At 39.8% G+C, this 27,623-nt stretch overlaps 1 protein-coding gene across 2 annotated transcripts in view; it reads left to right on the top strand.

Annotated features, from left to right (window-relative positions):
* Positions 1 to 27,623, top strand: part of LOC121002054 (desmoglein-1-beta-like) — a 45,461-nt gene that overhangs the window by 13,224 nt on the left and 4,614 nt on the right. For both annotated transcript variants that reach the window (XM_040433356.1, XM_040433358.1), the window contains exons 2-15: positions 5,445 to 5,480; positions 8,722 to 8,859; positions 9,411 to 9,572; positions 10,894 to 11,038; positions 12,127 to 12,293; positions 13,840 to 13,974; positions 14,758 to 14,943; positions 16,278 to 16,549; positions 17,824 to 17,999; positions 18,082 to 18,300; positions 21,731 to 21,967; positions 25,292 to 25,419; positions 26,725 to 26,770; positions 27,225 to 27,487. In XM_040433356.1, coding sequence (XP_040289290.1) covers positions 5,445 to 5,480; positions 8,722 to 8,859; positions 9,411 to 9,572; positions 10,894 to 11,038; positions 12,127 to 12,293; positions 13,840 to 13,974; positions 14,758 to 14,943; positions 16,278 to 16,549; positions 17,824 to 17,999; positions 18,082 to 18,300; positions 21,731 to 21,967; positions 25,292 to 25,419; positions 26,725 to 26,770; positions 27,225 to 27,487 — 2,310 coding nt within the window. The remainder of the gene's footprint in view (positions 1 to 5,444; positions 5,481 to 8,721; positions 8,860 to 9,410; positions 9,573 to 10,893; positions 11,039 to 12,126; positions 12,294 to 13,839; positions 13,975 to 14,757; positions 14,944 to 16,277; positions 16,550 to 17,823; positions 18,000 to 18,081; positions 18,301 to 21,730; positions 21,968 to 25,291; positions 25,420 to 26,724; positions 26,771 to 27,224; positions 27,488 to 27,623) is intronic.

Below are 27,623 nucleotides of genomic sequence, written 5' to 3'. Positions count from 1 at the left end.
TACGGTGCCATCAGACACCTCTAGCCAAAAAGTAAGGGAAAAAGATAAGAAAAGTTAGATTGTTTTGCTAGATTGCATGGGATATGTATTGTGAGACAGTGACAGGAAAAGTGATCAGGGATCGTTACATTTTCCCAAGACTTCTGCCGTATGTGTACTAGGCCCCAGAAAGTATAAATCTCTTCCAAGGAAAGCTGAATGGGATGTAAGGAATCCTGGAAAGCTAGATATCCCTAGCAAAGAGTAGTTTGGTAAGGGCCTTAGTAAGTCCTTTTTTGGACCTGTTTTTTAATGGAATGATGAGTAGGTTGGTAGTGGGGCCTATCATTCCATTACTGGCTAAAACAAGTTTTCTTTTTAACACAATCCAGCTCATTACTGGGCTATTAAGGTACAAGGTGTACACTAGAAAGGAATAGCGATCTGAGGAGAGAGAACCTGTTACTGTGATCACTAACGTCAAAGCGGACATTTACTCCTGATGTGACCTAACACACGTTAATGTAATTTTGTTTGAATGGTTGGTGCTATGCCACTTGTCAGGGCAACTTATATGTTTAGCCAGCTAGGCAGTGATTGATTTAGTATTTTGGGGCCTGAATGTAAAGGCAATACTTTAATTTTGTCCAAGAAAATAAAGAACAGGCAAAGCCCTATTTAATTTGACTGCTTTGTCACTGTCTCTGACTGCGATTGATCCCATTTGCCTACTGCTACAGAGCTAATTCACACAATATGGACAGTGAAAGATAGAAAGTTCTGACTTCTAGCTAATGTCTATGTTCACCTTAATCTTCATCTTAAGGCCTCTTGCACATAAACGTTGTGCATCCGTTCCGTGCATTGGGGACCGCCATTTGTGGTCCCCAATGCACAATCAACGTCGGCAGTGGCTGGGACAGATCGAGACCCATTCAACTTGAATGGGTCCGTGATCCATCCGCACCGTACTGCTTAGTGCTCCGTAGTGCTTCAGTTGGGTTCCGATCTGTGCTTCCGTTCCGCATCTCTGTGATTGCGGACCCATTCAAGTGAATGGGTCCACATCCATGATGCAAAGTGCACACGGGCCGGTGCCCGTGTATTGCAGACCCACCGCATGCGGGCCGCAATTCGGGCACACAACGTTCGTGTGCAAGAGGCCTAAAAGAGAGTGTATTAGCTCAAAAATCGCTTCTCAATTAAGCATAATACCTTGTAAGTCTACTTCCCCGTACAATAAACATACCTTTTCTTGGTAAAAATCCTTTGCTGTAATGTGGAGAAATTAAGCTTTTAATCTGTACGCCAGGTATGGCCAACCTATGGCTCTCCAGCTGTTGTAAAACTACAACTCCCACCATGCCCTGCTGTAGGCTGATAGCTATAGACAGTCTGGGCATGCTGGGAGTTGTAGTTTTGCAACAGCTGGAGAGCCTCAGGTTGGCCATCCCTGCTGTACGCTAATCAGAATTCGAGTGCACCATTGGTAGGGGCCGCACTATTTGATATACCATCGCTCTGCTGCTTTCACCACCCAGCACCTCCCACTTTGCTTTGACAGGGCTAGGCAGGGGCGTAGCTATGGGCTCATGGGCCCTGGTGCTAGAGTTCAGCTTGGGCCCCCCTTCCCTCAGTGCTTTGTGGTCAGGGGCAGGGAAGCACATAGTCTTCGTGCTGCCTGAGGCAAAAACCTCACCCCCACCCCCGCCATGCCAAATTCTTGGCCTAACCCCTTCCCTCCAGCCAGAGGGGTAACGACCAGCATGCACTTTCTATAATGCCAGTGTCTTTTTATGTGGCACAAGGGTCTTTGGGCCCCTTCAGGCTCCTATGCCCGGTAGCGACTGCTACCTCTGCAACCCCTATAGCTACGCCCCTGGGGCTAGGCTTGCCTATATCATTGCACCTGGCTCTGAAATTCCACACATGACCTGACTGTTGAATCTTTGCTGCATATGCAGAACAGGCCTCAGTCCTGGCCTGGCCACTGTGGACTGTATTGCGTATGCAGGTGCAGGATTTCAGAGCCAGAAGCAATGATGTAGAGGAAGTCTGGCCCTGTCAAAGCAGAGTGGGAGTCACTAGGTGGTGAAAGGGGTGAAGCAATGGTACATCAAATAGTATAGACCCGCCCACAGGGCACTAGAATCTTTATTAGCATACAGACAAAAATAAGAATTTCTCCACATTACAGCAAAGTATTTTACAAATAAAGGTATGTGTAACCTATGGAGAATCAGCTCTATAAGGCATTATGCTTAGTTGGGAAGTGACTTTTGAACTGACTCCATTTATACAATAATCTCATGTCAAACAAAAATAAAATGAGGCAAGACTAGAATTTTGCTTTATTATTAGGATGTTGCTGCTGTGCTGTATTGCATGATACTAATTATGTCCGTGAGCAGCATCATTTTTAAACTCTTTTCATTGGTTTTCAAAATACAGCAGCATGACATAAACTGTATATAAGACAGTAGTAGCGAATAGGTTTTGGTGGGGCACAGCAGAGTGCAAGTCTAGTGTTATCAAAGCGGCCAGTAACATGAGCTTACCATAGCGGAGTACAGGCCTAGTGATCTCAAGATACAGTACGGCAACTAACTATTATTTTCTGAAGAAGGTCTGCTGAGAGGTTAGAGAAGTACTTCAAGAAAACATACTGCATAAGGTGAAACAATTTATGAACCTTAAAGAGGACCTGTCACCACTCCTGACACGCCTGTTTTAATAGCTTCATGTATTCCCCGTGTAATAACAGTTCAGGAACATCTATTCTTATGTCTGTATGTTGTGCCATTCCTTTATTATTTCTACTAGAAGTTATGAATGAATTGCTAGCAGTCTGCAGTAAGGGTACAAAGGGGAGGTAACCAGTTGGGGGGTGTACCTGCACAGATTCACTCTATCCAATCAGTATTATAAATACAAAAAGTATAGTAGCTCACCCCCCCCTTTTTATACAGTGGTAGAGGTGCTCTGCTTTTTGGTGACTCACCCCGTCACGAAGTTATAATAGGAAATATTTGTAAAAGAAAAAAACAAGCACTCACCATCTGTATCATAAGTTCAAAAGTTAAAACATAAATAACCATTAAAATGTATATACTGAGACGAAATTTACCCAATAAAAATGTCCTAAAGATATATATATACAAATGGCACAGGTTAGTCTATCTGTTAGTTTATCAGAAAGAAAATGCTACTATTAGTTTCAAATTAGCGCTTTGCATTCGATATACAGTGAATATTAGGACCATTGTAGCCTGTATGTTGAAATAGAATATAGTTAGGTAATAAATAATGAGAAAGTAGTATTCCACCAATTTAAGAAATATAAAATAAGAATAAAAATAAGATAAGAATATGAATCTTTATGGGTAGTGCAGTCTATAGCTTTGCCAAACGCGTTTCGAAGTCTTCCAACCTCTTCCTCAGTGGCCAACTGAAGATTCATCTTATCTTTTAACCTCCATGTAAACTCAAAGGAATCAGAAAAATACCCTCTGAAAACTCCACAATCACCGTCGGCTTGGCATTACAGGAGAAAGTATCACATGACCTACCCTCGCATCACGTGATTCACTGCAAACCACGTGGGGTGCCATCCCCGCCGCGGAATTTACTGCACAGACTGATTCAGCAAGAGAACCGGCATAGAGAGCGGTGCTTCAGAGGAGAATAAGGCCGGGTTAGTGGCTGCACACCGGGTGGGACGCCCCCAATGTCAGCCTATATACAAGTTAGTCTACTGTGAGTAGAGACTTATAAGCTAAGTTACTAACAAGACTCACTATTCAGCTCACTGGACAGAGATCCGTATTATCATTTTTGGCTTTTGTTATTTGTTTCCTCAAGAAAACTTTCTTTCCTCAAAAACTTTTTTTACACATCACGTTTTTGAACTTTTATCACTAACCATAAAGATTTTTGTTTTTTATGTACTCAGCTTATACTTGGCCTATACCGAGCCAATATAAAGTCATATCTACACACTTCAACCTGACAAGATATCGGATGACATTTTGTCTCAACCACCTTTTAAATATTGATATGTACTCAGCTTTAGGTACCCAGACTTGATGTACTCAGCGAATATAAAGTTATAATTGCTTATCACAGGTTTCACATACTCAGCGAATATAAAGTTATAATATCTAATCACAGTCTGATATAATATAAGAAGATATTGTTATTTAGTCACAGTTATCTTTGAATACTTCACATCACCAATTGAGGTTTTTTAGAATCTGAAATCATTTCATCACCAATAGAGGTTTTTGAGGATTGAAATAATTTTTCTTAAATAGGTGGAATAATAGTTTCTCATTATTTATTACGTAACTATATTCTATTTCAATATACAGGTTACTATATTCACTGTATATCGAATGCAAAGCGCTCATTTGAAACTAATAGTAGCATTTTCTTTCTGATAAACTGACAGACAGGCTAACCTGTGCCATTTGTATATATATTTTTAGGACATTTTTATTGGGTAAATTCCGTCTCAGTATATACATTTTAATGGTTATTTATGTTTTAAACTTTTGAACCTATGATACAGATGGTGAGTGCCTGTTTTTTTCTTTTACAAATCTATCCAATCAGTGCTGCCATTTTCAGACTGTGCAGGTACAGCCCCCCCAACTGGTTACCCTCTGTACCCTTACTGCAGACTGCTAGCAATCCATTCATAACGTCTAGTAGAAATAATAAAGGAATGGCACAACATAGAGCCATAAGAATAGATGCTCCAGAATTGTTATTACATGGGGAGTGCATGTAGCATGTAGCTGGTGAAAGGTCCTCTTTAAAGGGAGTGTCATCAGAAAATGACCTGCTGTTTAAAACACATTTTTTTACGTTTAATATATTTTTTTTATCATTTTTGATTATGTTATTTTTAATTTTCCATATCACTTTTCATATTTAAACTAAAATAAAAAATCCAGCATTTTTTGCACTGGCCACTATGTCTAATAATTGGCTAATAAATAAGTGTGTAATAAATAAGTGTAGGGGATAGAGAGAGAATGGAATAAAAAAGGGGGGGGGTGTACATGTAAAATAAGGGGGGTAGAAGACAGTTCTTTATACATTCCTGCAATCACAGAAACATGTACTGTATGTTCAGATGAACAGTCTTACAGATTTTGAAGATTGGTCAGAGATCTGCGTGTGAATCTAGCTTGTGAATATAACATACTGTATTACATCACACATCCAACTTCCCTACAGTGTCAAGCAAAAACTGTGTTGTGTTTTCTCTTCCAATTTTTTCAATGAAACTGGCATCTTCTACTGTCCCATTTTATATGTTATAATTGGCGCGCTCTTGTTCCGTAGTATTTATGTATGGACTATTTCTAAAATGACCAGAAATGGGTTCTAGTATAATCATAGATCGCATAACCACTTGCAATTCTTATAATAACCGAAAGTGTTTATTTGTTTTCTAGATATGTTCGCAATGCAGCTGTAACTGGAAAGTCCAGGTAACCTATACTGTTTTTAAGTATTATCGTACACTTATTGACTTTTTAACTAAATTCATTCTACTATGTTATATCAGCACCAATCACATTGTATTAGGATGGGTAATGTTAAAGGGGTTGGCCACTTTCTGGTTACTGTTGACCAATGTGTTGGTAAGGCTACTTTCACATATGCGTTTTGCATTCCAGTTTTGAGATCCGACAGAGGATCTCAAAACCGGGGCAAGATGCTTACGTTTTCTCCCAATTCATTGTCAATGGGGACAAAACAGATCAGGATGTCTTCCATTACGTTTTTTTAAATATTTTGACCAGACAAAAGACTCCCACAAGCTGAGGTTTGGTGTCTGGTCTGCGAAACGGAACAAACCGGATCCGGCACTAAAAACAATGTAAATCAATGGTGCCTGATCTGGGGGGTTTTCGGATCCGAGAAAACTGGATCTGGCACCCATTGGCTCACGATGTTTTGTTCCAGTTTGCTCAGTTTCGTTCTAATACAACCACATCCAAAGGAAAAGGATGCATCCGGATGTATTAAATCGAAATTAAGCGTTTTGCTCCAGTTGTGAGATCCTCTTCCGGATCTAAAAACCGGAATGCAAAACACGTATGTGAAAGTAGCCATAGGCTATAATATGACACTTACTAATATAGCCTTTGCTGATAATCTGCACCATTTTCTATATTTCATAAGATATGTCCTCTTGTTTGCCAAGTCTCTTGTGCTGTCCACACAGATGTCCATTCCATAAAATGGCTGCTGATGAAGGGTCATGTGACCAGGCAAATCACCTCCAATCAAATACACTGCCCCTGCCATCTGCACTTGCACCGTTGGGAGTGTATTGAAGGTGCAGTGTATGAATGGAGGAAGCTGAGCGATGTGTCTGATCACAGGACTCTTCATCAGTGGCCATCTTATGGACAGGAACTGTATGTGGCCAGCAGAGTAGATCTGTCTAACCTGGAGGCATGGCTTATGAAATATACCAAATGGCACAGAATACCAACAAAGGTTATGTTAGTAGTACCATACAGTCATCTTACATACACACTGGTCACTAGGAGCCAGAAAGTGGCCAACCCCCTTAAATACTTTTGTGTTAAAACGGACAAAAGTATTATAGCAGTGATACCTTTACTAGATAACCAAAAACATTCTATTTTCAAGCTTTCGGAGTACAGAGGCCTTTTCATCAGGCAGATTTACAAAAGAATACCAACGCAAGAAGCAGTTCATTTGGAAAACGGCCTGATGAAGGATCTTCTGTGCTCTGAAAGCTTTAAAATATAATTTTATTTTAGCCAATAAAAGCCTCATTATTATAATACTTTTGTCCTTTTTAACAACACATACATTTTTCTGGCTTACACAGTACCACACCATTTTTGTAATAGATCGGTATAGGTAAAATGTTAAAGGGGTATTTTAATGATTACATTTGTTTATTAAAGTACTAGGATGCTAAGCAATTTTCTAATGTGCATCTATTAAAAATTTTGCTCACAGACCTTAATTATATTCACATATTATCCTCTCCCTAAAAAAAAAAAAAAAAAAGGTACAACCCATTTTAGGAGTGTAAAATGCATCCATAGGGGAGCTGGATAGGACTAAATTTCAACATGCCCAATCCTTTTGTTCTCAGAGGTGGAATGCCTTCAAAAGTGCCGCTATTGAGAACACATGCATGCTTGGTTAAGCCAAGTGTGCATTTGTATGGGGGGTGTCCTTGAGATAGCTGTGAGCTGAACATGTGCTTTGTAGGAGTATTTGTTTTCTATCCACTGAAAACAAGCAGAGATCTTAAAAATAGTGAAGAATTGAAACAAAGAGGCCCAGACCTACTAATATGTCTGCACCTAGAATCATAAAAAGTAGAGCAAATTGGCACAACTCTGGCATAGGGTTTCTTCAATTTTTTTTTTACTTACTTGAAAAGGAGATAGGGAGTTGCAGGAAGGGTGTAAGTTGACAGGAAAAGGATATAGCATAAGATAAACCATTTAGCGCCAAAATTGCACCATAATTCTGGCGAAAACTTCTCAGTAGCCACCCAACAGTTGGTATAAAGTTAGAGAGAGCAAATGTGTAGCTATATGCCTCGTTTATCTTCAAGTCTGAGCTGTTGTGATAAATCTGGGGCAGGTCTAGACATTTATACTACCTATAGGGTTAGTACATCTTCCCAAGTATATATTAGAAAATTGCAGAACTACACAGTGATTAATGGTCACTTTATAATCCAGAAACCCGGCATGGATGACACTGCTGAACTCATGAGGAGAATAAGAGACATGTTAGTTACCTCTGGTGTCTTTTACAGTATATAGGTGGTAGAAATAATGACCTCTGTCAAATATCTGTCAAACGGTAGAGGAACTACCTGGCATTATTCAGACAGTTCCTCTGGTAGGAGATGCTGCTAAATTGGTAGGATCTTCTCACAAAAATCTAGTGTCTGTGACTGTCAAGATAAAGTAAGAAAAATCATTTCAAAGAGTGATGACTGAGGTAACCAAAAACCAGCTTTTGTCCATTGTGTGCCTCTAAGCGGGGTTGTGCAAGAATAGGGGGGCACATGTAAAAGGAAGATTACTCACCTGCTTCCCGATGCTGGCTCCCCACTCCTTCTCCCCCCGGCCTGCTATGCTCCGTCACTGAAAACATCCAGTGTAACGCTGTCTGCAGCCAGTCACTGGCCACGGCGGTGAATGGATCCCCTCGTATCATGTAACTATTTGTAATGACCTAAAGGGAGTCAGTCACTGTCAAACCAGATGTTTTCAGTGAGGGAGCCCTGCGGGGCATCGTAAGCCAGGAGAAAAAGGAACGGGGAGCCAGCATCGGGAAGCAGGCAAGTAAGCTTCCTTTTATAGGTTTGGCCAAGTGGGAAAGGGGGAGGGGGTTTGCCAAACCCCTCCCCCCATTCTTGCACAACCCCTTTAAAAATATAATACCATTGTAAAAAAAACATATTAAACCAAAGAATATGACACATAAAATATGGGTTACCTGAAAAATATAAAAATAATATTGTATTATTATTTTTTCACTTGTAATGTTTGAAGATATGTGAAGATATTAGATCGTTTAAGCCTACAAACAATTGTATTTTCTATCTCCCGTCTAAGAAATAACTTTTTTTTAATTTTGGGATAAATTGGGTTATAATAAATAATGTGTGACATGTGTATAGTGATTTTTTTTTTCCTAAAAAATGTATCTTTACCTTAGGTAAACAAAGGAAAAGATGAAAAAGGTAAAATCTCATGGGAAACCTACCATTATAGACGACAAAAGCGTGAATGGATTGCACCTCCAACGAATATAGAGGAAGGAGTAAGCAACACATACAGAAATCCTATAGCAAAGGTAAAAAATCAAAGATTGACAGAAAAGCTAAATTTTCTTATTTAGATATTGTGAATGGAACATGGCAGATGGCCCTGTAGTAGTTTTCGTACATTGAGCTACTCTCTACCTATGAGAAAAATGCATCTTATAGGTCGTACTCAGACTTGGCGCCTATGGTGCGGCTTTTGCAGCATTTTTTTTTAAACCATGCCAAAAGAGCAGCATTTCTGCAACAATTATGGAACACTGCAGCCAAAAAACGTACAATGCCTTCAATGTGAATGCAAAATGTGAACACAGCCATAAATGCCTTGGCTCATAATGTATGTCTTATGCAAAGTTCTCCTTTGCATCTTCATAATCTAATGCATCATTCGGCATATACAATTAGGACAGATGCATGAGTGTTTTACTATCTCCATGCTATTAAAACAGTATACAGCGGTCTAGTTGTGGGGAGTCAGGACAGCAGGGCACATCCATGGCTTTCTGACCAGAGCACCATCCATTACAAATAAAACATGGTTGTTTTCCATATGTATAAAAATGTATTATCTTTATTTTGACAGGTCCATTCTGACATAGAGGTGAAAAAAGGTACTATATTCTATCGAGTGTTCGGACAAGGTGTGGATCAGCCTCCATATGGGCTTTTTAAAATAGACTCTAGAACCGGAGAACTGAGCGTGACTGAAGTTATTGTGGATCGTGAAGAAATATCAATGTTATATGTAAGTTAACGTGACTTATAGGGGTTGTCCACTCCTTTTATACTGATAGCCTATTCTCAGGATAGCCTGCACACCTGCACATCAACTACAGTGCTGCAGTAACCAGCTCCAACCACCAGGGTTGCTAACCGTCCAGAAATTCCTGGACAGTCCGTAAAAATAGGGGCCTTTTTCCAGTCTCCGTAAGAAAAAAATTTGACGTGTCCGTAATTTTTTTTAGGCTGTAGTGTTTGAGCAGGTCATTTTGATTGTAATTCTCAGCATTTTAGAGATTACAGTAATGCTGATAATATGCTCATTATCAGTATCTGACCTATAGACATTGTGGGGATTCGCTCTGGTAGACAGGGTGTGCGGACGCAGTACAGAGGCAAATTACCAGTTCTTAAATCAAACTTCCGTGTTTATTCACACATAAAGCAAAAACAAAATGTCTTTTAGGCGGCCTGTTCCCCTGACACATGGGTCTCCGCTCTCCAGCCCACCACAGGCCTCAGCTCCCAGTACACAGACCTCCTGAGATCTACTGTCAGACGGAGGTAATCCTCTCCACCTGGCAGTGCTGGCTGGTTTTATGCCTGGCAAAATCCGGCCTGGAACGTGGGGAGTAGACACCCACCCATCACTTTGACTACTCCCAGTAAGAGCTGTCCCGGATCAGCTATTACAGCTACAGTAAATAGCAAGGTGTCAAACAGCTACTGCTGTTGACACATGAAAACTGGCTCTTACTCCACTGAGGCCAGGAACATCAGTGACACATACCTTCCATCAACGATGGTCCATTGTGCCTTCCTACAACATGTATTATTTATATAATATTTATATTCATTATAGTTCAGTATAGTTTTCCAATTTGCCCTTAAAAAATGTTGTCTGTCTGTAATTTTTGGATAAATAGTCCAGAAAAAAAAAAAATTGGTTGGCAACACTGCTAACCACTACACTGTGGATGGAGCTGTGTAGTTCTGGCGCCTACTTCCTGCTCCAGAGCTACTCCCGAACAGCTGATTTATGGAGGTGAAGGGTTTTGGACCCCCATCTATCTAAAATTAATGACTTATCCTAAGGATAGGCCATCAGTATCAAAGGAATGAACAAGCCCTTTAACTCAGATGTAATGACAGATTCAATTATTGTCAGGCTAATTGGAACCTTTTTGTATTCTTTTTCTCTACCATTTCTCTATCATGTGTCGGTTTCATTTAAACTGGTGACTAAATATCTTTGTCCATGGATGTTCATTGGTTAAATCATCACCATTTTTATATCACTAATCGTCATCTGTACATTTATCATATTGTGTTAATGTTTATTCCAGATTACAGTCCATGCTGTAACAGCTTCTGGTCAAGAGGTAGAGAAGCCTTTACAGCTGCGGGTGAGGGTTCTGGACAAAAATGACAATCCACCAATATTCTCAGAAGCTGTTTTTGTAGGCTCCATAGAAGAGAATAGTAAAGCAAGTAAGTAAAGGATGTTCTTAAATCAAGGGCATACTATGAAGGCATTCTCTATGACTGCTTTATGGATGGTTCTATATATCTCCATCCTCGTTTCTAAAACATGCAAGCCTTTCCTTTTCCACAGACAAATGTTTAGCAAATGTATGGAGAATGAGTCCAAGGTAAGAGGAGGTCAGAGATGGAATATATTGTGTGCTGTCTGAGTGAAAATTACAGGGTACAAGTCTCCATAATATTCTGTCCTTGTTAAATAAAAACTCGGGCAGCCCCTGTATATGCGCTAAAATAAAAAAGAACCAATACTAACTGCTTTTCTTCCTGTAGTTTCCCCCACTTCCAGCCATGGGCTCTGGTCCTCCCCACCGCTGACACCATCTTCCTGGCTGTAGCAGTGACATTTTGTACATACAGGTCACCATGCAGCAAATGACTGGCCTCAGCAGTGGATGATGCTACTGAGACCAGCGATTGGCTGTAGCAGTGTAGCATGCCGCAGGCAGGAAAACAAAGAGCATTGGGGAGGACCTGAGTGCAATGCAGGAAGCAGCATGGAAGAAAAGGGGTAAGTATCCCTTCTTTTCAGGTACAGGGGCCAGGAGAAGAGTGGCCATAGACCCTACAGGGAAATTTCCCTGATGCACTCAACATTAATTCATGTAGGAGCATCAGGAACATATACCTGACCAGCGGCCATACGTACTTTTCTGAATTCAACTGTATTGCCATCCTCAGAACATTCATACAGTTTCATGCTGTGGCCATGCCTACTTGTGTTGCCCCACCTTCTGCCACTTTGGACCCACCTACAACACTGGGCCACTTTTACTTTTTTTTCCAGCACCACTTTAAGTTCCCAGTCTGACCCTGTGAGTTTTTATTTAACTTGGACAACCCCTTTAAATAGGTCGCCTTATTACTGTGACAAAATCACTGTAAACTCATAAGATACAAATTTGATATATAGATGAAATTATAAATCAGATTAAAACAGGAAGACATCAGGTCAGAGTGATCACTTTAGTCAAACAGATGTTATTATGAAATGAAGCTCATGTATCCATCATGGTTCATTCATTTTTGTATTTTAGATGCTCTTGTGATGCAAATCGTCGCCACTGATGCCGATGAAGAAAATACAGTAAATTCCCAAGTTGCTTACAGAATAGTATCACAGAGTCCCAGTGATCCTGCAATGTTTATTATTAATCGATATACTGGCCAAGTCTTCACCATGTCAAATTTGCTGGACAGAGAGGTATGCTTTTGAATTCTTATGTCTTAAAGAAACAGTAAATCTAGTAATCAGTGATACAAGTAAACAGGGTCAACTTTCCCCCCCCCCCCAGTATTTGTCAGATTGCAGGATTTTCTGCATGTTCCTGATGCAGACATAAATACTGAAATCATTTCCTGGCGACCTGTTCTATATTCATCAAGTCTAGATTTCTGACAGCACTAGGTAGGAGCTGGGGAAAGCAGGACAAACATAGATTTTGTGGAGATTTTATTATCAGGAGTAGTGTGAATATGAAGTCTTATTCTGCCAGATTCTGTTCCAGCAAGTGCCCAGGGTGGGGCCTCACTGTGAAGTGCTCTGTAGTAAGCTACTTCTCAGCCCCTTTTTTCTGCTCTAAATTACAGATGTAGTAGTCTTCTAGTTGGATGCTATAGTTGTCACTGAAAGAAGAGGGGAGGTCTATAAAGCAGCTCATTGCAGAGAACAAACAGCTCTTTATAGTAAAGCCCACATTAGGCATGTTAAGCTGCAGAATCTGGCAGAATAAAGGTTCATACTCACACTACTCCTGATAATAAAAGTTCCATAAAGGGTATGTTTGTACTGCTCTCCCCAGCCCCTACCTAATGCTGTAGGCAGTTTGTCACGGTAACTGACTCCCTGTAAGCTGTCCATAGAGATGAGATTTTGATCAACCACAATGTGGCCAATCAAATGTTTGTACGAATAATCCCACCAGCAACATTACAGACTAAAGGTAGTCAGTGTAAAAAATACTGACTCCCTGGGGCTTGCAAGAACTGTCAAATTATCAAACGAATTTGGTTAGTCGTGCTCTACACTTCTACTTTCAGCCGATCACAGGAAAAATTTTGCAACCTGACAGATCAAATTGTGAGCCACTACAAACAATCGTTTGTGTTAAATTTTCAAATAATGGTCAACTGAAATGGGCAAAATTAGTAGACTTGTATCTAATGTGTATGGGAAGCTTTACAGCCAAACACAGGATTGTAAGGTGGGGAAGGGGGAGGAATGAAAGATATTATGAGACACATTTTGATTAGATTATTTAGATTAAGACATTTTTATATATTTCACAGTTTTAATTGTAATTTGTCATGAAATCAGATAAAAGGAGATAAAAGGAGAAATTGTTGCGATATATTTCTTATGTGCATTTTCTATGTTTATTGCTCCTTTAAATCTGTATTCACATCACCATTCTACCCCATGTTAAATACTTATGCATAACATATACATTAAAAAGATGCCTCAGATGGATTCCATCACCATAGGGTCCTATTGGGAAAAAAAAGTAGCCGTTTAATGTATATGATTTTTAAGTGGACTCCATGGGATGGAAAAGCGCAGTGTACTACACTTCCATGTCCTTTGTTTCCCAACATATATGTTAAAGGTAAGGTAATAATATTATGTGAACACAGGGTCAGACTAACACAAACCAGTATAAAAACGATATTGCTCTATATGTTAATGTTATATATGTTAGTGTACAGTCTTTTCTGAGTAAAACTTATTCAAGGGGTGTTTTGTATTTTAGTCGGTCAGTGCCTTTAGTCTTGTGGTTAGTGGAAAAGACTTGAACGGAGCTGAAGGAGGACTGTCTGGACAATGTGGTGCCAACATCAAAATTTTAGATGTCAATGACAACTTCCCTACACTTGAGTATGACGTGGTAAGTACAGCACTATAAAAAATAGTAAATACTATGTTAAAAACTGTAACACCACATAGACAACAAGATGTGTGGAACTTTCAAAGAAACGATTGAAATGGAATAAATATGGAGATCCTGTACATTGTTCAATAAATAGTGGAAGTGTATGTCAATCTACCCAATACATTAATAGAAAAAAAAACTGTGGTGGTGCTTAGAGGAAAGGGTGGGGCTTCCTCATCTCAACTCATTAATTATAATTTTCTACAGAAAATGAATGCATTATAGCTGAAGTCTACACCAGACTTTAACTAGCATAGATTTTAATCTGTGGCACATGGACAGGGACATAAATACCATACAGGCGGGTTCATGGAGAGAGTGGGCCCATCCTAGGTTGGCATCATCCCTTTGCTACTAAATGGCAAGACTCTGTACAGAACCTCCTCCCCTAAGAGGAGGGGAGGTTTTAAATTGACATTGAGCGCCAAAATCCAGTATTATAACGGGGGTCAATTTTATTCTTTGCTATGAGGCCCTTTCTTTTATGTATGTCAGCTAAAAAATCAGGAAATATCTGAAAAGCACAAAAATCTACATCATGTTGTTATAATAAGGCATGCACTAACACTTGCACTAATACTCCAAGAAAAAATGAAAACAAAGTATGTAAATCATATACACATATTTAAGAATTTACAAAAATGTATCAATAACCAATATACAGTATAAATATAGTGCATAATTATAATCAGAGATATAGTACATACCATACATTCGCCTTTGTTTTTTTTTTTTCAGTATTCAGTTTCATTCAAGGAAAATATGGTTGGTTTAACGGACTTAAGGATGAAAGTTTTTGATTTGGATGAAATGTACACCGATAACTGGATTGCAGTATTCGAGATAGTATCAGGCAATGAAGGAGGATGGTTCGCTATTGAAACAGATGCTGAGACAAATGTGGGCATTTTGAAAGTTGTCAAGGTAAATGTTTTGCAAATATAATAATTATTAGGTGACCTTCCAATAGCCATTAAAACCTGAAGAAGAATTGTTCCATATTCTTCTATGCAATTACTTTTCCATGTTTAAAGGGGTTGTCCAGGCTTTTAATATTGATGACCTATCCTCAGGATAGGACATCAATATCAGATCGGCGGGGGTCTGACACGGAGACGGAGCGTGCAGTGCGGACGTGCCGTCTACCGTCTTTGTCTTTCTTCTTGTTCACTGCAGCGGAAAGAGAGACGGGAAATGGCACGTGCACACCGTCTCCTCAAACAGCTGACCGGCGGGGGTGCTGGGTGTCGGGCCCCCATTGATCTGATATTGATAACCAATGTATGTTCTTGTCAGAAGCATAACATGAAGAACATGGACCATGTAAAAATATGCTGGTCTATGTAAGGGCAGCATAATATGAGGGCAGGTCCGCTATTTTATTTGTCAAAATGGCAACAAAAAATAATGTGCCATTAGACAAATAGAAACATAAGAATACAGGGAACACATAGGTATAAGTCTGGTGTATCCATTTGGGGACAGCCTTCCCCCTGCCCCTCTCACTGGTGTTGACAACTGTCTGCTGTGTCTCTATCTTAACAGCACCCATCGATCACTGTGTGGAAAGCAGGGGGAGGCAGACTCATGCATACACCGGATATAATTATGTGTCCGTTGTATTCTATGATAATGTTTACTATCAAAATGCACAGTATTTTTGCACAATTTTTGTTAATAGGAGAGTGGACCTATCCATATACCCCGCTGATGTTATATCATGCCGTGTTACTTTTCCATCCCATTTTAGCTACGCCATTGGTGCGTTAATACCAATTTGTGAAGCAAGAACTGATAAGCAAATATAACACTGGGAATGTATTTATAATTTTCACAGTATATCGAATGAACATATCACAGATATTGTCACCACTGGACCATATCTGCATACTAGAATTATATCTGCCAAACATTGTGCAAACATACACCAGAATTGCACAATGTAAATGGGCACTAGAAAAGCATTTTCTCATAAAACGTGTGTAAAGTGCATTGTACAATTTATGAAAAAAATTCAAGCACAGAGTTGGACATGACCATAAGATTCCTCGCCACCACCAGTTCTGAATAGTTGGCTATAAGTGACCACCATTTTCAGCAGCAGTTAAATAAATGGCAATCATATTAACATATGGCTGATACGGAATCTAGAAAATAAATTACTAACAATTAAAAGATGACTATAGATATGTCTTACACATAAGTCACTTACTAGTCTTTCTGAGTATATGTTTCTTGCTTGTTTTATGTCTATACAGGCATTGGATTATGAAGCAATGATGGCAGCCAATCTAGCTATTATTGTATCCAACCGGGCAGCTTACCATTATTCTGTCATGTCTGAATATCAAGCAAAAGTGACTAGCATAAATGTTCAAGTCGAAAATGTGCGAGAAGGGCCTGCCTTTATTCCCTCCAACTATAACGTGCAGATTCCATCAGGATTATCAGCAGAGGCTTTACTACAATATGTATTAACAAAATTGACAGCTATGGATATGGACACTGGAGGACCGGCCACAAATGTTGTGTAAGAAACCATTTTCATCATAAAATTCTTACTATCAAGTATTAAGGGGATTGTCTTATTTCAGAAATTGATATGCTACCAATTCACTTCGATGGGAGGTCCAAAAATAGCTGAGCAATGACTCGGCTGTTTCCTGCAGTCCCATAGAGGTGAATGGAGAGGTGGCCATGCGTGCGTGGTGCGCTCTTCAATCACCACTATGGGACTTCTGAAAAAAGCAGAGCTATGGCTTGGCTATTTCTGGAACTGCCATAGTCCCATAGAAGTGAATGGAGGGTGGCCAAGCTTACGTGGTATGCTCTATTTCGACTTTGGGTTCTGGAGATAGGAGAGGATCCCAAAGGTGGGACCCGCCCGTATCTATGACACAAATATCTGAGATGATACAACCCCTTTAAGTGAGACTTCAGAACTTCTGCTGAGGTGGCATCACTGGTAAGTAAGAGATCTTCAGTTGTTTGGTTTAGCAAAAGCAAATCGGATACCAGATTTTGAATTTAGAAAAGGAAACGTCGGGATCCTCATCTGTTAGTAAGAATGAAGAGCCACCACAAAGAGTCTTGTTTGTTCTGGAGCATCCAGCAGTTCCATGCATTATACAGAAAGTGCATTTATTTGAACAGGGGCCGCTTCTTTCTTTGTCTCTATGAAGGCACTGAAACAGAATTAAACACTTGATGCTGGGTTCCCCAGGGATTCTAAGTTTACAACTGACAGTTGAGAGTCCCTGAAATTAGATCATCAAAGAATGTCCAGTGGAATAACCCTCTGGTCCTGTGATGGCTAACCTCCGGCACTCCAACTGTGGTAAAACTACAACTCCCAAGATGCACACTTGCATAGCTGTTCTCAGAATTCCTTAGAAATGAATGGAGCATGTTGGGAGTCATAGTTTCACCACAACTAGAGTGCTGGAGGTTAGCCATCACTGCTCTAGTCTATAGTCAACAATGCTTAATGTTTGGTTAATAAAGTAATGATGAACTCATTACGGTTCAAAACTAGTCATAGGTAGATAGGTCAGGTCCATAAAACCCAGTCTGCAGGTCTGACATTCCCAAAGGTGCACATATGTGCTAAACAAGAGTACTGGCAGGATCACCATCAAAATGTCTCCAGTTCTGTTACATAAAGTTATACACACATACTTATAAATTATGTTTTTCAATGGCTTAAATAGAAAAACCTATAGTTAAATGCCATATAAGGACATCCTAAGGTAATGTAGCTAGGTTTTTACTCTGTACTATTATTCCCCCTGTCAATCTCCATAGGTATTCATTGGATCAACAGTCCAGCAGGTGGTTTGTAATTGATTCTACGACTGGCGAGATTAGAATGACTTATGAATTGATTCAAGAGTTAATGAATAACAATAGGAACAACATTACCGGTGGCACTGGCAATAACAATGGTACCTACACTGCAACAATCTTGGCTACAGATGACAGTAAGTTCCCTATGATAATTTTTTATTATTTGTCACATCACAGGTCTTCACTTATTTTACTTACTTGTTTATTTTTGCATAGCTGATTCAACCCTAACAGGAACAGGTACAGTTGAAGTAGGAATGAGTGCAAACCCAAGTCAACCTACACCTACAGCTTGCCCTACGTTTACACAAGAACGCCGTGATATATGTACCGATAACAAGAGCGTTATTATTAAGGCTGTTCAAGAACCACTAAATGCCCCTTTAAAGATAACTGTTGCCGACAATCCTTTCTGGACTGCCAAACCCTATAATGGTAAATAACAGACCAATATTGATTATTGCACAAAATAAAAAATGACTGCATGTTGCCTTCTCTGTAATCTTCATGAAATTCTTTGATACTGATTTTAAATATCCTCGGTATATTCAATTGCTAATATTTATCGTTTGTAAGTAGGTAGGTACTGTACAGTGATGCTTGAAATTTTGTGAACCGTTCTAAATTTTCTAAATTTCTGCATACATTTGACCTAAAACTACATCAGATTTTCAGTCCTAAAAATAGATGAAGATAACCAAATTAAACAAATGAATCAAAAATATTACACTTAGTCATTTATTTACTGAGGAAGTAATATATAATATATCGCATGGTTAACTTGGGATTAGCTCACTGTCTGTAAAGGACTGTAAAAATAAAAAATAAAATATATTTATTTATAGTAATCTTAAAATAAAGGCATCACCCTCTAATGTTTCATTAGAGACAGGCAGATGGGACCTGTGTCCTATAACAGTCCAGTGTGCTCGATGTGATCCACACTGACTTATATAGTGATAGGACGCAGTGGTCTAAAGAAAAATGCGCTCTATGGATATTGGAACACACCAGCTAATCCAGATAGGATTATTCAAAAGTTCGGAATAGATCAGGCCCAGTCCTCAAATACCGAGTGTAGAATAGCCTAGCAGCTTGCTGATAATAAGTAATTAATCAGCAACTAGGTGGTAACAGTCTCCCAAAGCACTATGTAACAGTGTGTGTTTAAAGTGTTATGGACTGCATATCAAATATGCGCTGTCAGCCCTGAACACTTGAAGATACATTGGATACCATGTCAGTATCCCTAAGCACTCTGTGGAGGTGTATGGTGATACTGTCTCAAGGTCTGGGCGCCATGCATTCGCTCAAAGCCCTCTATACAGAAGAGATACTGACAAGAAACAACCACTCAAGGTATACAACCCTGCTCTATGCGTTTTGTGTGTCTTGGGTGCGGACACCTTATCAGGAGGAGACAATACAATTCCCTTTTCTTACTCACTAAGAGGACAGGCGGTACCATCTGCATGTGTGGCGTGCAGCATAGTCTCTGGCATTGGTATGGCGTTTGGGATTAGCAGATAATTTGAAGGTGAAATGAGTTTGACAGTTGCATATAAGTGGACGACTTGTCTTATTTAAAGGTAACCTGTCACCTCCAAAAACCATCCGAAGCCGCCAGCAGTACCTGAGAGGTAGCCAGCAGCGTGTTTCCAACGATCGTTTTCTTCCTGAAGGCAGATGAAGCAAAAGCTCAGAAAACGTTCTTTTATCACCTGCCGGCATGCTTCTCTAGACATGCTTGAAGTCAAGGGGGCAGCGGCCTTTGATGATGTCATCACAGGTCCTGTACATCTAGCAAGGAAACTGCATGGAGAATAGTGTAGTTCCCAGGGTAGAAGAGTGCATCTGCCAGGACCTGTGACGACATCATCTTCAGCATCACAGGTCCTGCACGATCTGGCAAAAGAACTGCACCAAGAATGGTGTAGTTCCCAGGTTTGAAAGGTTGAAAGGTGCATCTGCCAGGACCTGTGATGACATCATCACAGGTCCTTCAACTACTAACAGCAAGGATTAGAAGTGCACAATGTGCTCTGCATTAATCCATTGAGAAATGGAGTGGTAAGAGGAGGTCCTCCACTTTTCTCTTTATTTGTCCACCCCACCCATGCCCTGTTTTTACACATTGCTCACTGATATATAATACTGCAGACAGTTACAATGACCGCTACTTAATGTACCTCACACACAGTGACCATAATATATAACTGACCACATATTTCTATACACACTGCATCTATTATACCTTGTATGTCTCCTATCAGTACACTGCTCTCTCTCTCTCTCTATCTATATATATATATATATATATATATACAAAACAAAAACTCCTGGGCAGCACCACCAATTAATCGTACAAAATGGAATGCCAGTGGCTGAGGCAGTGGTCCTACCGCCTATACATCCAATAAAAATACGAGTACTGCGGCACTTCCATAATGTGACATGTGCTTTATTCAACAATAAGGCACGACGTTTCGGTTCACTCCATGGAACCTTTTTCACTGGTTGAAAAAGGTTCCATGGAGTGAACCGAAATGTCGCGCCTTATCAGTGAATAAAGCACATGTCACTTTATGGAAGTGCCGCGGTACTAGTATTTTTATTATATATATATATATATATATACATATATACATACAGTATATTTACACACTGCATATATTACACAGTATGATCAATGCAATATGTATAGATATATAATATATAACCAGTGTACTGATATATAAGGTACAAGGTATAAATTACACCTCATACACTCTTGTATATACTATATATCTGTACCCACTGCATTTATTATATGTATATGTGTTTATTATATATGCAGTGTTTTTATATATATATATATATATATATATATATACACAGCAGTGTATTGATATGTGAGGTACGAGGTATAATAGATGCAGTGGGTACAGATATATAGTATATACAGCAGTGTATTGATATGTGAGGTATGAGGTATAATAGATGCAGTGGGTACAGATATATAGTATACCAAGCAGTGTACTGATATGGGAGGTGCGATGTATAATAGTTGCAGTGGGTACAGATATATAGTATACCAAGCAGTGTACTGATATGGGAGGTGCGATGTATAATAGTTGCAGTGGGTACAGATATATAGTATACCAAGCAGTGTACTGATATGGGAGGTATGAGGTATAATAGATGCAGTAGGTACAGATATATAGTATATACAGCTGTGTACTGATATGTGAGGTACCTCACATATCAGTACACTGCTGTATATACTATATACCTGTACACACTGCATCTGTTATCCCTCTTTTGTGTGCCAGTGATGTTTTGTAATCCCAGTCTGGCTCTGATGGCATACAATATAACACGCATTAGCGAACACAATTCATGGAGCAAGGGGAGAGGCCCAGAATGGGTATTGGGATGTGCTATAAATGGGACATGGGGGCCCAATTTATATTCTTGCTATGGGGCCCAATGATTTCTATGTACGCTCCAGTCAACAATTACGGGAAATGTTTATTTGCAGTTTTTGCTGGGTCACACCAGATACTGAAAGTAATGCAAAGGTTCACAAATTTTTTTCTCACAGACATTGATATTGGACCATTTTCCTCAATAAATAAATAATCAAGTCAAATATGTTTTACTCATTTGTTTGATATGTTTATCTACTTTTAGGACTTGTGTGAAAATCTGATGTAGTTTTAGGTCAAACTTATGCAAAAAGTTTGAAGGATTTACAAACTTTTAGACTAATGTTTCTATGTATTCTCATTGTTATATATATAATTAATAATTATAATTATTTATAAATATATGTATGCAGGTTTGTATACTGACTGAAAAATGATTGAACCTTTTTATATTTTAGACACGGCAATAATTATGGAAGGAATAAATTCTCCTGCTGTTGGTAATTATACTGTGAACCTTTCCGTTACCGACAAAAGTAATGTTGCTTGCGGAACACCAATTCGTATTGGTTTACAAGTCTGTGAATGCACTGCTGATAAAATTTGTGATACTGCAAATATCCGGTCCGGAAAAAATGTATCTCTTAGCCCAGCAGCAATTGGACTCATAATTCTCGGATTTTTAGCTCTTTTGTGTAAGTAGAATTTATCTCATCTCTGGTTATATAATAAGACATTTCATTAGTCATGGGTTCCAAAATCTAGTAAAGTCAGAAGAGAACATTTGTTTTCTATGTTTAGAACTTATAATACAGAGAAATGATATATACTGATTTATACAATGTAGAATTGAGGGGTTATTCCCACATGGACATTTATAGCATATCCACACGATATGCCATAAATGCCCAATAGGTCCAGGTTCCACTTCTGTCTCCTCCATTCACTTCTAAGACTACTTTCACATTAGTGTTAGCAAGGTCCGGCAGGGAAACAGCCTACCGGATCCGTACAAACCCTAGCCCATGTATGCCGCTGGAAGACCTGTTTCGGCCCCATTCACTGTAATGGGGATGGGCTATAGGTCCAGCTGCAACACAGGAAAAATGCCGAGAGCCGGCCGGACAAAAACTGCAGCATGCAGTGGATAAGTGGATACAGTCGTGTGCATGAGGCCTTGGGCCACCACGGTAGGTTGTTTCCGCAACACGTGCAGGTGGCCTTATAGTTAGCGCGGTCCATCAGGTGATGTTCATGTCCATCAATTGATGGAGACGTCGCTTCCGTTATTTTAGCTGTTCTCCTTCTGTAATGGATGTTTATGTAATTATTGCAATTTATTTGGTGTCTTAATTTTTTTTTTGCCATTAGTAAAAAGACAGAAAATGACACTTCTACTATATATGAATACATAATACATGGGAAAATACTATTGAGGTTTTTAGCCAGAAAATATCTGACATTCACAAGTTTAGACTTCTACAGCTCAGTGGTTAGAGTTGTTGCCTTCAATATAGATGGTTCTGAGTTTGAAACCCAGCAGACACTAAATATAAATTAAAACTAAAAGTTTTCCTTTTGGGGACAAACTATTTATTTGGAAAAAAAATGGCGCAAAACTCAAAATATGAGCAAACCACACCCCTTTTTACCTTTGTACACTTGGCCGGTATTTTTTGTTGGGAGAGGTGACAACCCTATTTAGTAGCAGCCATTCTTAGTCGAGTGTGCGCTCAGCTTTACTTTATCAGCTGTGTGCTGAACCGGTCTGAGCGCCCCCTGCAGGAGAACACCGTGATACACCTTGCAGGGCAAGCGCAGGGTTTGGACCACCGAGTTTTCGTTCTGTGATATAGGGCTACGCTCTTGCTCTGAACACAGCCCAGTATCATAGAATAGAGACTCAGGGACCCGAAACGTGTGCTTGCCCAGCTAAGTCTCAGCGCTATGAAGAACTATCCCCTAGTTTATTATACTTTATTACCATTCATGCACAGCTTTCTCTTCCGCAATAGCTGTTCATGCCTATTTTACCATCACTCGGCTCCTTGCTCCGCCCTAGCTGTTCATCACTGATGTGCCCCTGGGTGCTGGCTACTAATCGCCAGGGATGTTAGATCAGTTTGGGGGCAGCAATAACTATTTATTAGGTATTTTATGGCAGAATAATAAAAAATAATGTCTGTGAGCATTGAAAGAAACACTCAGAGAAGGGAAAGGGAGCAGAGCTGTGCTAGTGCATGTGAAAACAAAACAGTCAGGGGCGAGTCCATGTGACCAGTGATGAGGGAACGAGCACAGAGCCTAAACTGAGAAGAGAAAAATGCTTGAAAGACAGGTATGAGCATTACTGAGTCTATAAGAAGTGATGCTGAATCCAAAAAACAAACAAGTGCAATTTTATTTTCTGCTGCATATTAGTAATATATGAGTTTATTGATTTTGCATGCATAAATGTTTCCATAGCCTTTAATGTGGTCCTGGAAAAAATATAGACATGGCCCCTTGTTGTATGCGGGGCCAAACTGGTAGAAGGTGTGGTCAAGCCAAGTAGGTAATGTGACTGGTGGGGCCAATGCAAACAATGAGCTTTTATACTAGGCAGGTCTAATGTACTGGTATACAGGGCCAATTCAATAGAACTGTAGGTGATGCAAACAAGCCAGTAGGTCAGCACACTAGTGGATGGGGCACACACATCAGTTACGTGGGCATCATATCATAAAAGCAGAATACAATGTAAATTTGTATGTTGTAAATTTAGCATCTTTGCCATGAAAACTTTGCTCTCTGGGTCAGTTATTTTACTATTTTTGCACAAAATAACAAACAAAAAATGTTTAAATGTTTAAAAAAAGAAAATGTTTTTTCACCGTCGCATGCCAAGACCATGTGCTGAGCCATGTGCACAGGGCCCTACGGCAGCACACAGAGTCCCTATAGTTCTATATAACCCTGCTGTATGAAAACAATGGCTTTTTCAAGGGGTGTCAGGAACCAAGAAGACACTTCTTTTGGTTGATTAATTACAAGAGACATGCCATGACACCAAAAGGCTAGTTCTCGACTCCTGTACCAGTTCTGATTTGAAGAAATCTGAGCTTCTCTGTAAATGTCCCTATGCTTCCCTATAAATGGTGTAACTGCACTATACAATATGGCATACAGACTGGTCACCAGGTTTACCAATGCAATTGCACTCAATTATGCAGTCGATTACTACACAGCTGACAGTTTCCTGGCAGACATTTACCATACAGGCCTTGTTCCAGTTCATGTATGAAATGTAGAATTCAATGATGGAGAAATTTAACAACCCTTCTAATCATGACTCACACAATCTCTATGTATGAAATAAACCAATCCTGTACAGCAATAGATCAAGATGTCCATGGGAAGTTCACAAAATCAAACCTTTAGATAGTAAATCATGTCATGTCTGAACCCTTTGCCCTATAACTATGACTTTAAAGGGGTTGTCTCACTTTATCATGTAGAGAAAGTCAATGCAAGGCACCTAAGTAATATATTGTTATTGTCGATATCGCCCCCTTTGCTCATGGCTTCGTTTTTCCCTCACATTATACACGGCTCCATGGCTATGACCACCCTGCAATCAATCAGCAGTGGCTGTGTTTGGACAATATAGGAAAAAGCATTAGTGTCTCTGGCGGCTGGGACCATAGGAGCACACATAGGCTAGTGCTTTTTCCTATAGTGTGCAAGCACGACCACCACTGATGGATTGCAGGGTGGTCGTAAGCATGGAAATGAGCAGTGTATAATGTGATGGAAAAATAAATGAAGCCAGGAAAGGAAGCAATATAGACAATCACAATACATTAGGAAGTGGCTTGTATTAACTTTCTCTAAATGCTATTTGGTGAAGTGATACAACCCCAGATATTCTCTGTTAAAAGTCACCAAGAAAATCTGCATCTATTTTATAACTTCTGTTTAACATCATCCATTGTAAAATATATTGCTAACATCCATGTTACCTTATTGTGCCTTTACAGTGGCTCTGCTCCTACTGCCGCTATGTGTATGTGGATCTGGTGCAGGGGCTAAGTTTGTTCCGGTTGCAGCTGGGTATGATGGAGCTTTTCATCAATGGGGAACAGAAGGTGCCAAGCCTGAAGATGTGGTCAGTTTTTGTTGTTTTTATTAGTATTGTTACTATAAGGGCTCATGCACACAACTGTTGCCTGTTTTGCAGTCCGCAAAACACGGATACCGGCCGCGTGTGTTTCTATATTTTGCGGAACAGAACGTCCGGCCCATCATAGAACTTCCCTACCCTTGACTGTAATGTGGACAAGAATAGGACATGTTCTATATTTTTGTGGATGGAACGGACAAACGAATACCGACAGCACAAGGTGTGCTGCCTGCATCGTTTGCAGCCTCACTGAAGTGAATGGGTCCTCATCTGACCTGCAAAAAATTCAGGTTTGATGCGGACAAAAAAATACGTTTGTGTGAATGAGCCCTAAGGGGAAGTCGACATGATGGATTTTACAACAGAATTTTGGGGCAGACAGCAATGCCGAAATTTTGCTGAAAACCTGTCAGCCACTGTGTCCTTTCTGCTTCGCATTCATTTCAATGAGAAGCAGCACTAATGATCTCAGAGCAGAAGTTTAAAGTCATGCGTATAAGCCGCCGCTCCACATCTTCAGATCTACCTCGCATACATGGGAAGCGGCCACCGGTGGAATTTTGATGCGGATGGTTGTGCCAAAATTCCACTGTAAAATCCATTGTGTGACAGGAAATATACAAACAGACAAGAACAGAAATAATTCACGAGCATTAAAGGGCATCTGTCAGCAGATTTGTACCTATGACACTGTCTGACCTGTTGCATGAGCTCTTGGCCGCTGAAGACATCTGTGTTGGTCCCATGTTCATATGTGCCCGCATTGCTGAGAAAAATGAAGTTTTAATATACGCAATTGAGCCTCTAGGAGCAACGGGGGCGTTGCCGTTACACCTACAGACTCTGCTCTCTCTGCAACTGCTGCACCCTCTGCACTTTGATTGATAGGTCCAGGCAGGCTTGATGATGTTTTACATTGCCTGGGCCTGTCAAGCAAAGTTTTCCTGGCTGTCTTGTTTTAAATATGTTCACATTGTACGTTTGTAATACGTTGATGTAACTTGAGGAAGGGATCCAGAAACATGTAGGGGGTCATTTATTAAGACCAGAGTCTAAAAAAGTGGGCATGTCTTAATAAATGACCCCCTAAGTGTTTATCCCTGATGACATGATAAGGTTTCATGTATTATTATTGTATAAGGATGCAGTTCCTTACCGGTTGTTGGCCACTGGGACAAGGACTGTAGGCTGCAGTCTACTAAAGGGATACTTTTATACCCATATACTTGTTTTGCCTGTCTACAATTAGTATGAATATGACCTAACAATAAATCATTGTTTCCTAAACAGGATATGACAAGCCCATTTATAACTTCAGGTGGCCCTGATTATTCTGGTGAGTTTTTTAATTGTTAATTTTAAGGCCATAATTTGGCCAAACTATACCAAAAATTCACGTGACAAGAAAACACAATACACTTTTTTAAAATGTGAAACGATGGCTTTAAAGGTTGTTTTTGTATGTCTGATTCTCCATTGTATTGTTAGGTCAAAACTATATTAGGAATTAAGTCAGAGGTTCTATCAGTTCCATTATGACCAACAATGTACACATGCACATGGTATGTGGAGGTCAGGTGGAGGCTCATTGGTCTGAAAAATATTTTATTCAGACATTAGTTATAGCCACAAGCATTCAAAGTGTGTCTCTCTTCTTTTTTTTTTTTTGCCAGGATGCTACGTACCCTGTCTTCATGTGTGCAAAACGTAATGGGCTATATACCGTAGATATGGTGTGAAATGAAAGGGTGGTGTATGTATTCTTATTCATGTACATTCTTATTTTGCAGAGGTCCATGCAAGCAACTTTGGACAGGGAGTTGGTGCTGGTGTCGGAAGCGTATCGGGAACAGCAGTGAGAAGTGGCCGAGGAGCTACTTCTGCTACTGGGATTGAGACAACCACAGCTCTAGGAGATGGGTTTGATGTAGTTGGCATGGGAGGATTTTCAGGTGGAAGCAATGTAGCCAATTCTTATATGGGACCCTTGCCACCACCATACGAAAAAAGTGGCACAATGAACATGGCTTATGTGGAAAACTACTTCGCTGAGGTAATTATACTAAAGATGTATCTAGTTGTGTTAACTTTAGTATCGTATTAAAGGGGTATTATGATTAGAACTTTTCTGCTATCCACAAAATTGGTGGGGGGATCTGACTGATGGGACCCCCACCTATCCTAACAAC

This window comes from Bufo bufo, chromosome 5 (genome assembly GCF_905171765.1).
Source record: "Bufo bufo chromosome 5, aBufBuf1.1, whole genome shotgun sequence".
Lineage (NCBI taxonomy): Eukaryota > Metazoa > Chordata > Amphibia > Anura > Bufonidae > Bufo > Bufo bufo.
This window is presented reverse-complemented; position numbering and strand designations above follow the sequence as displayed.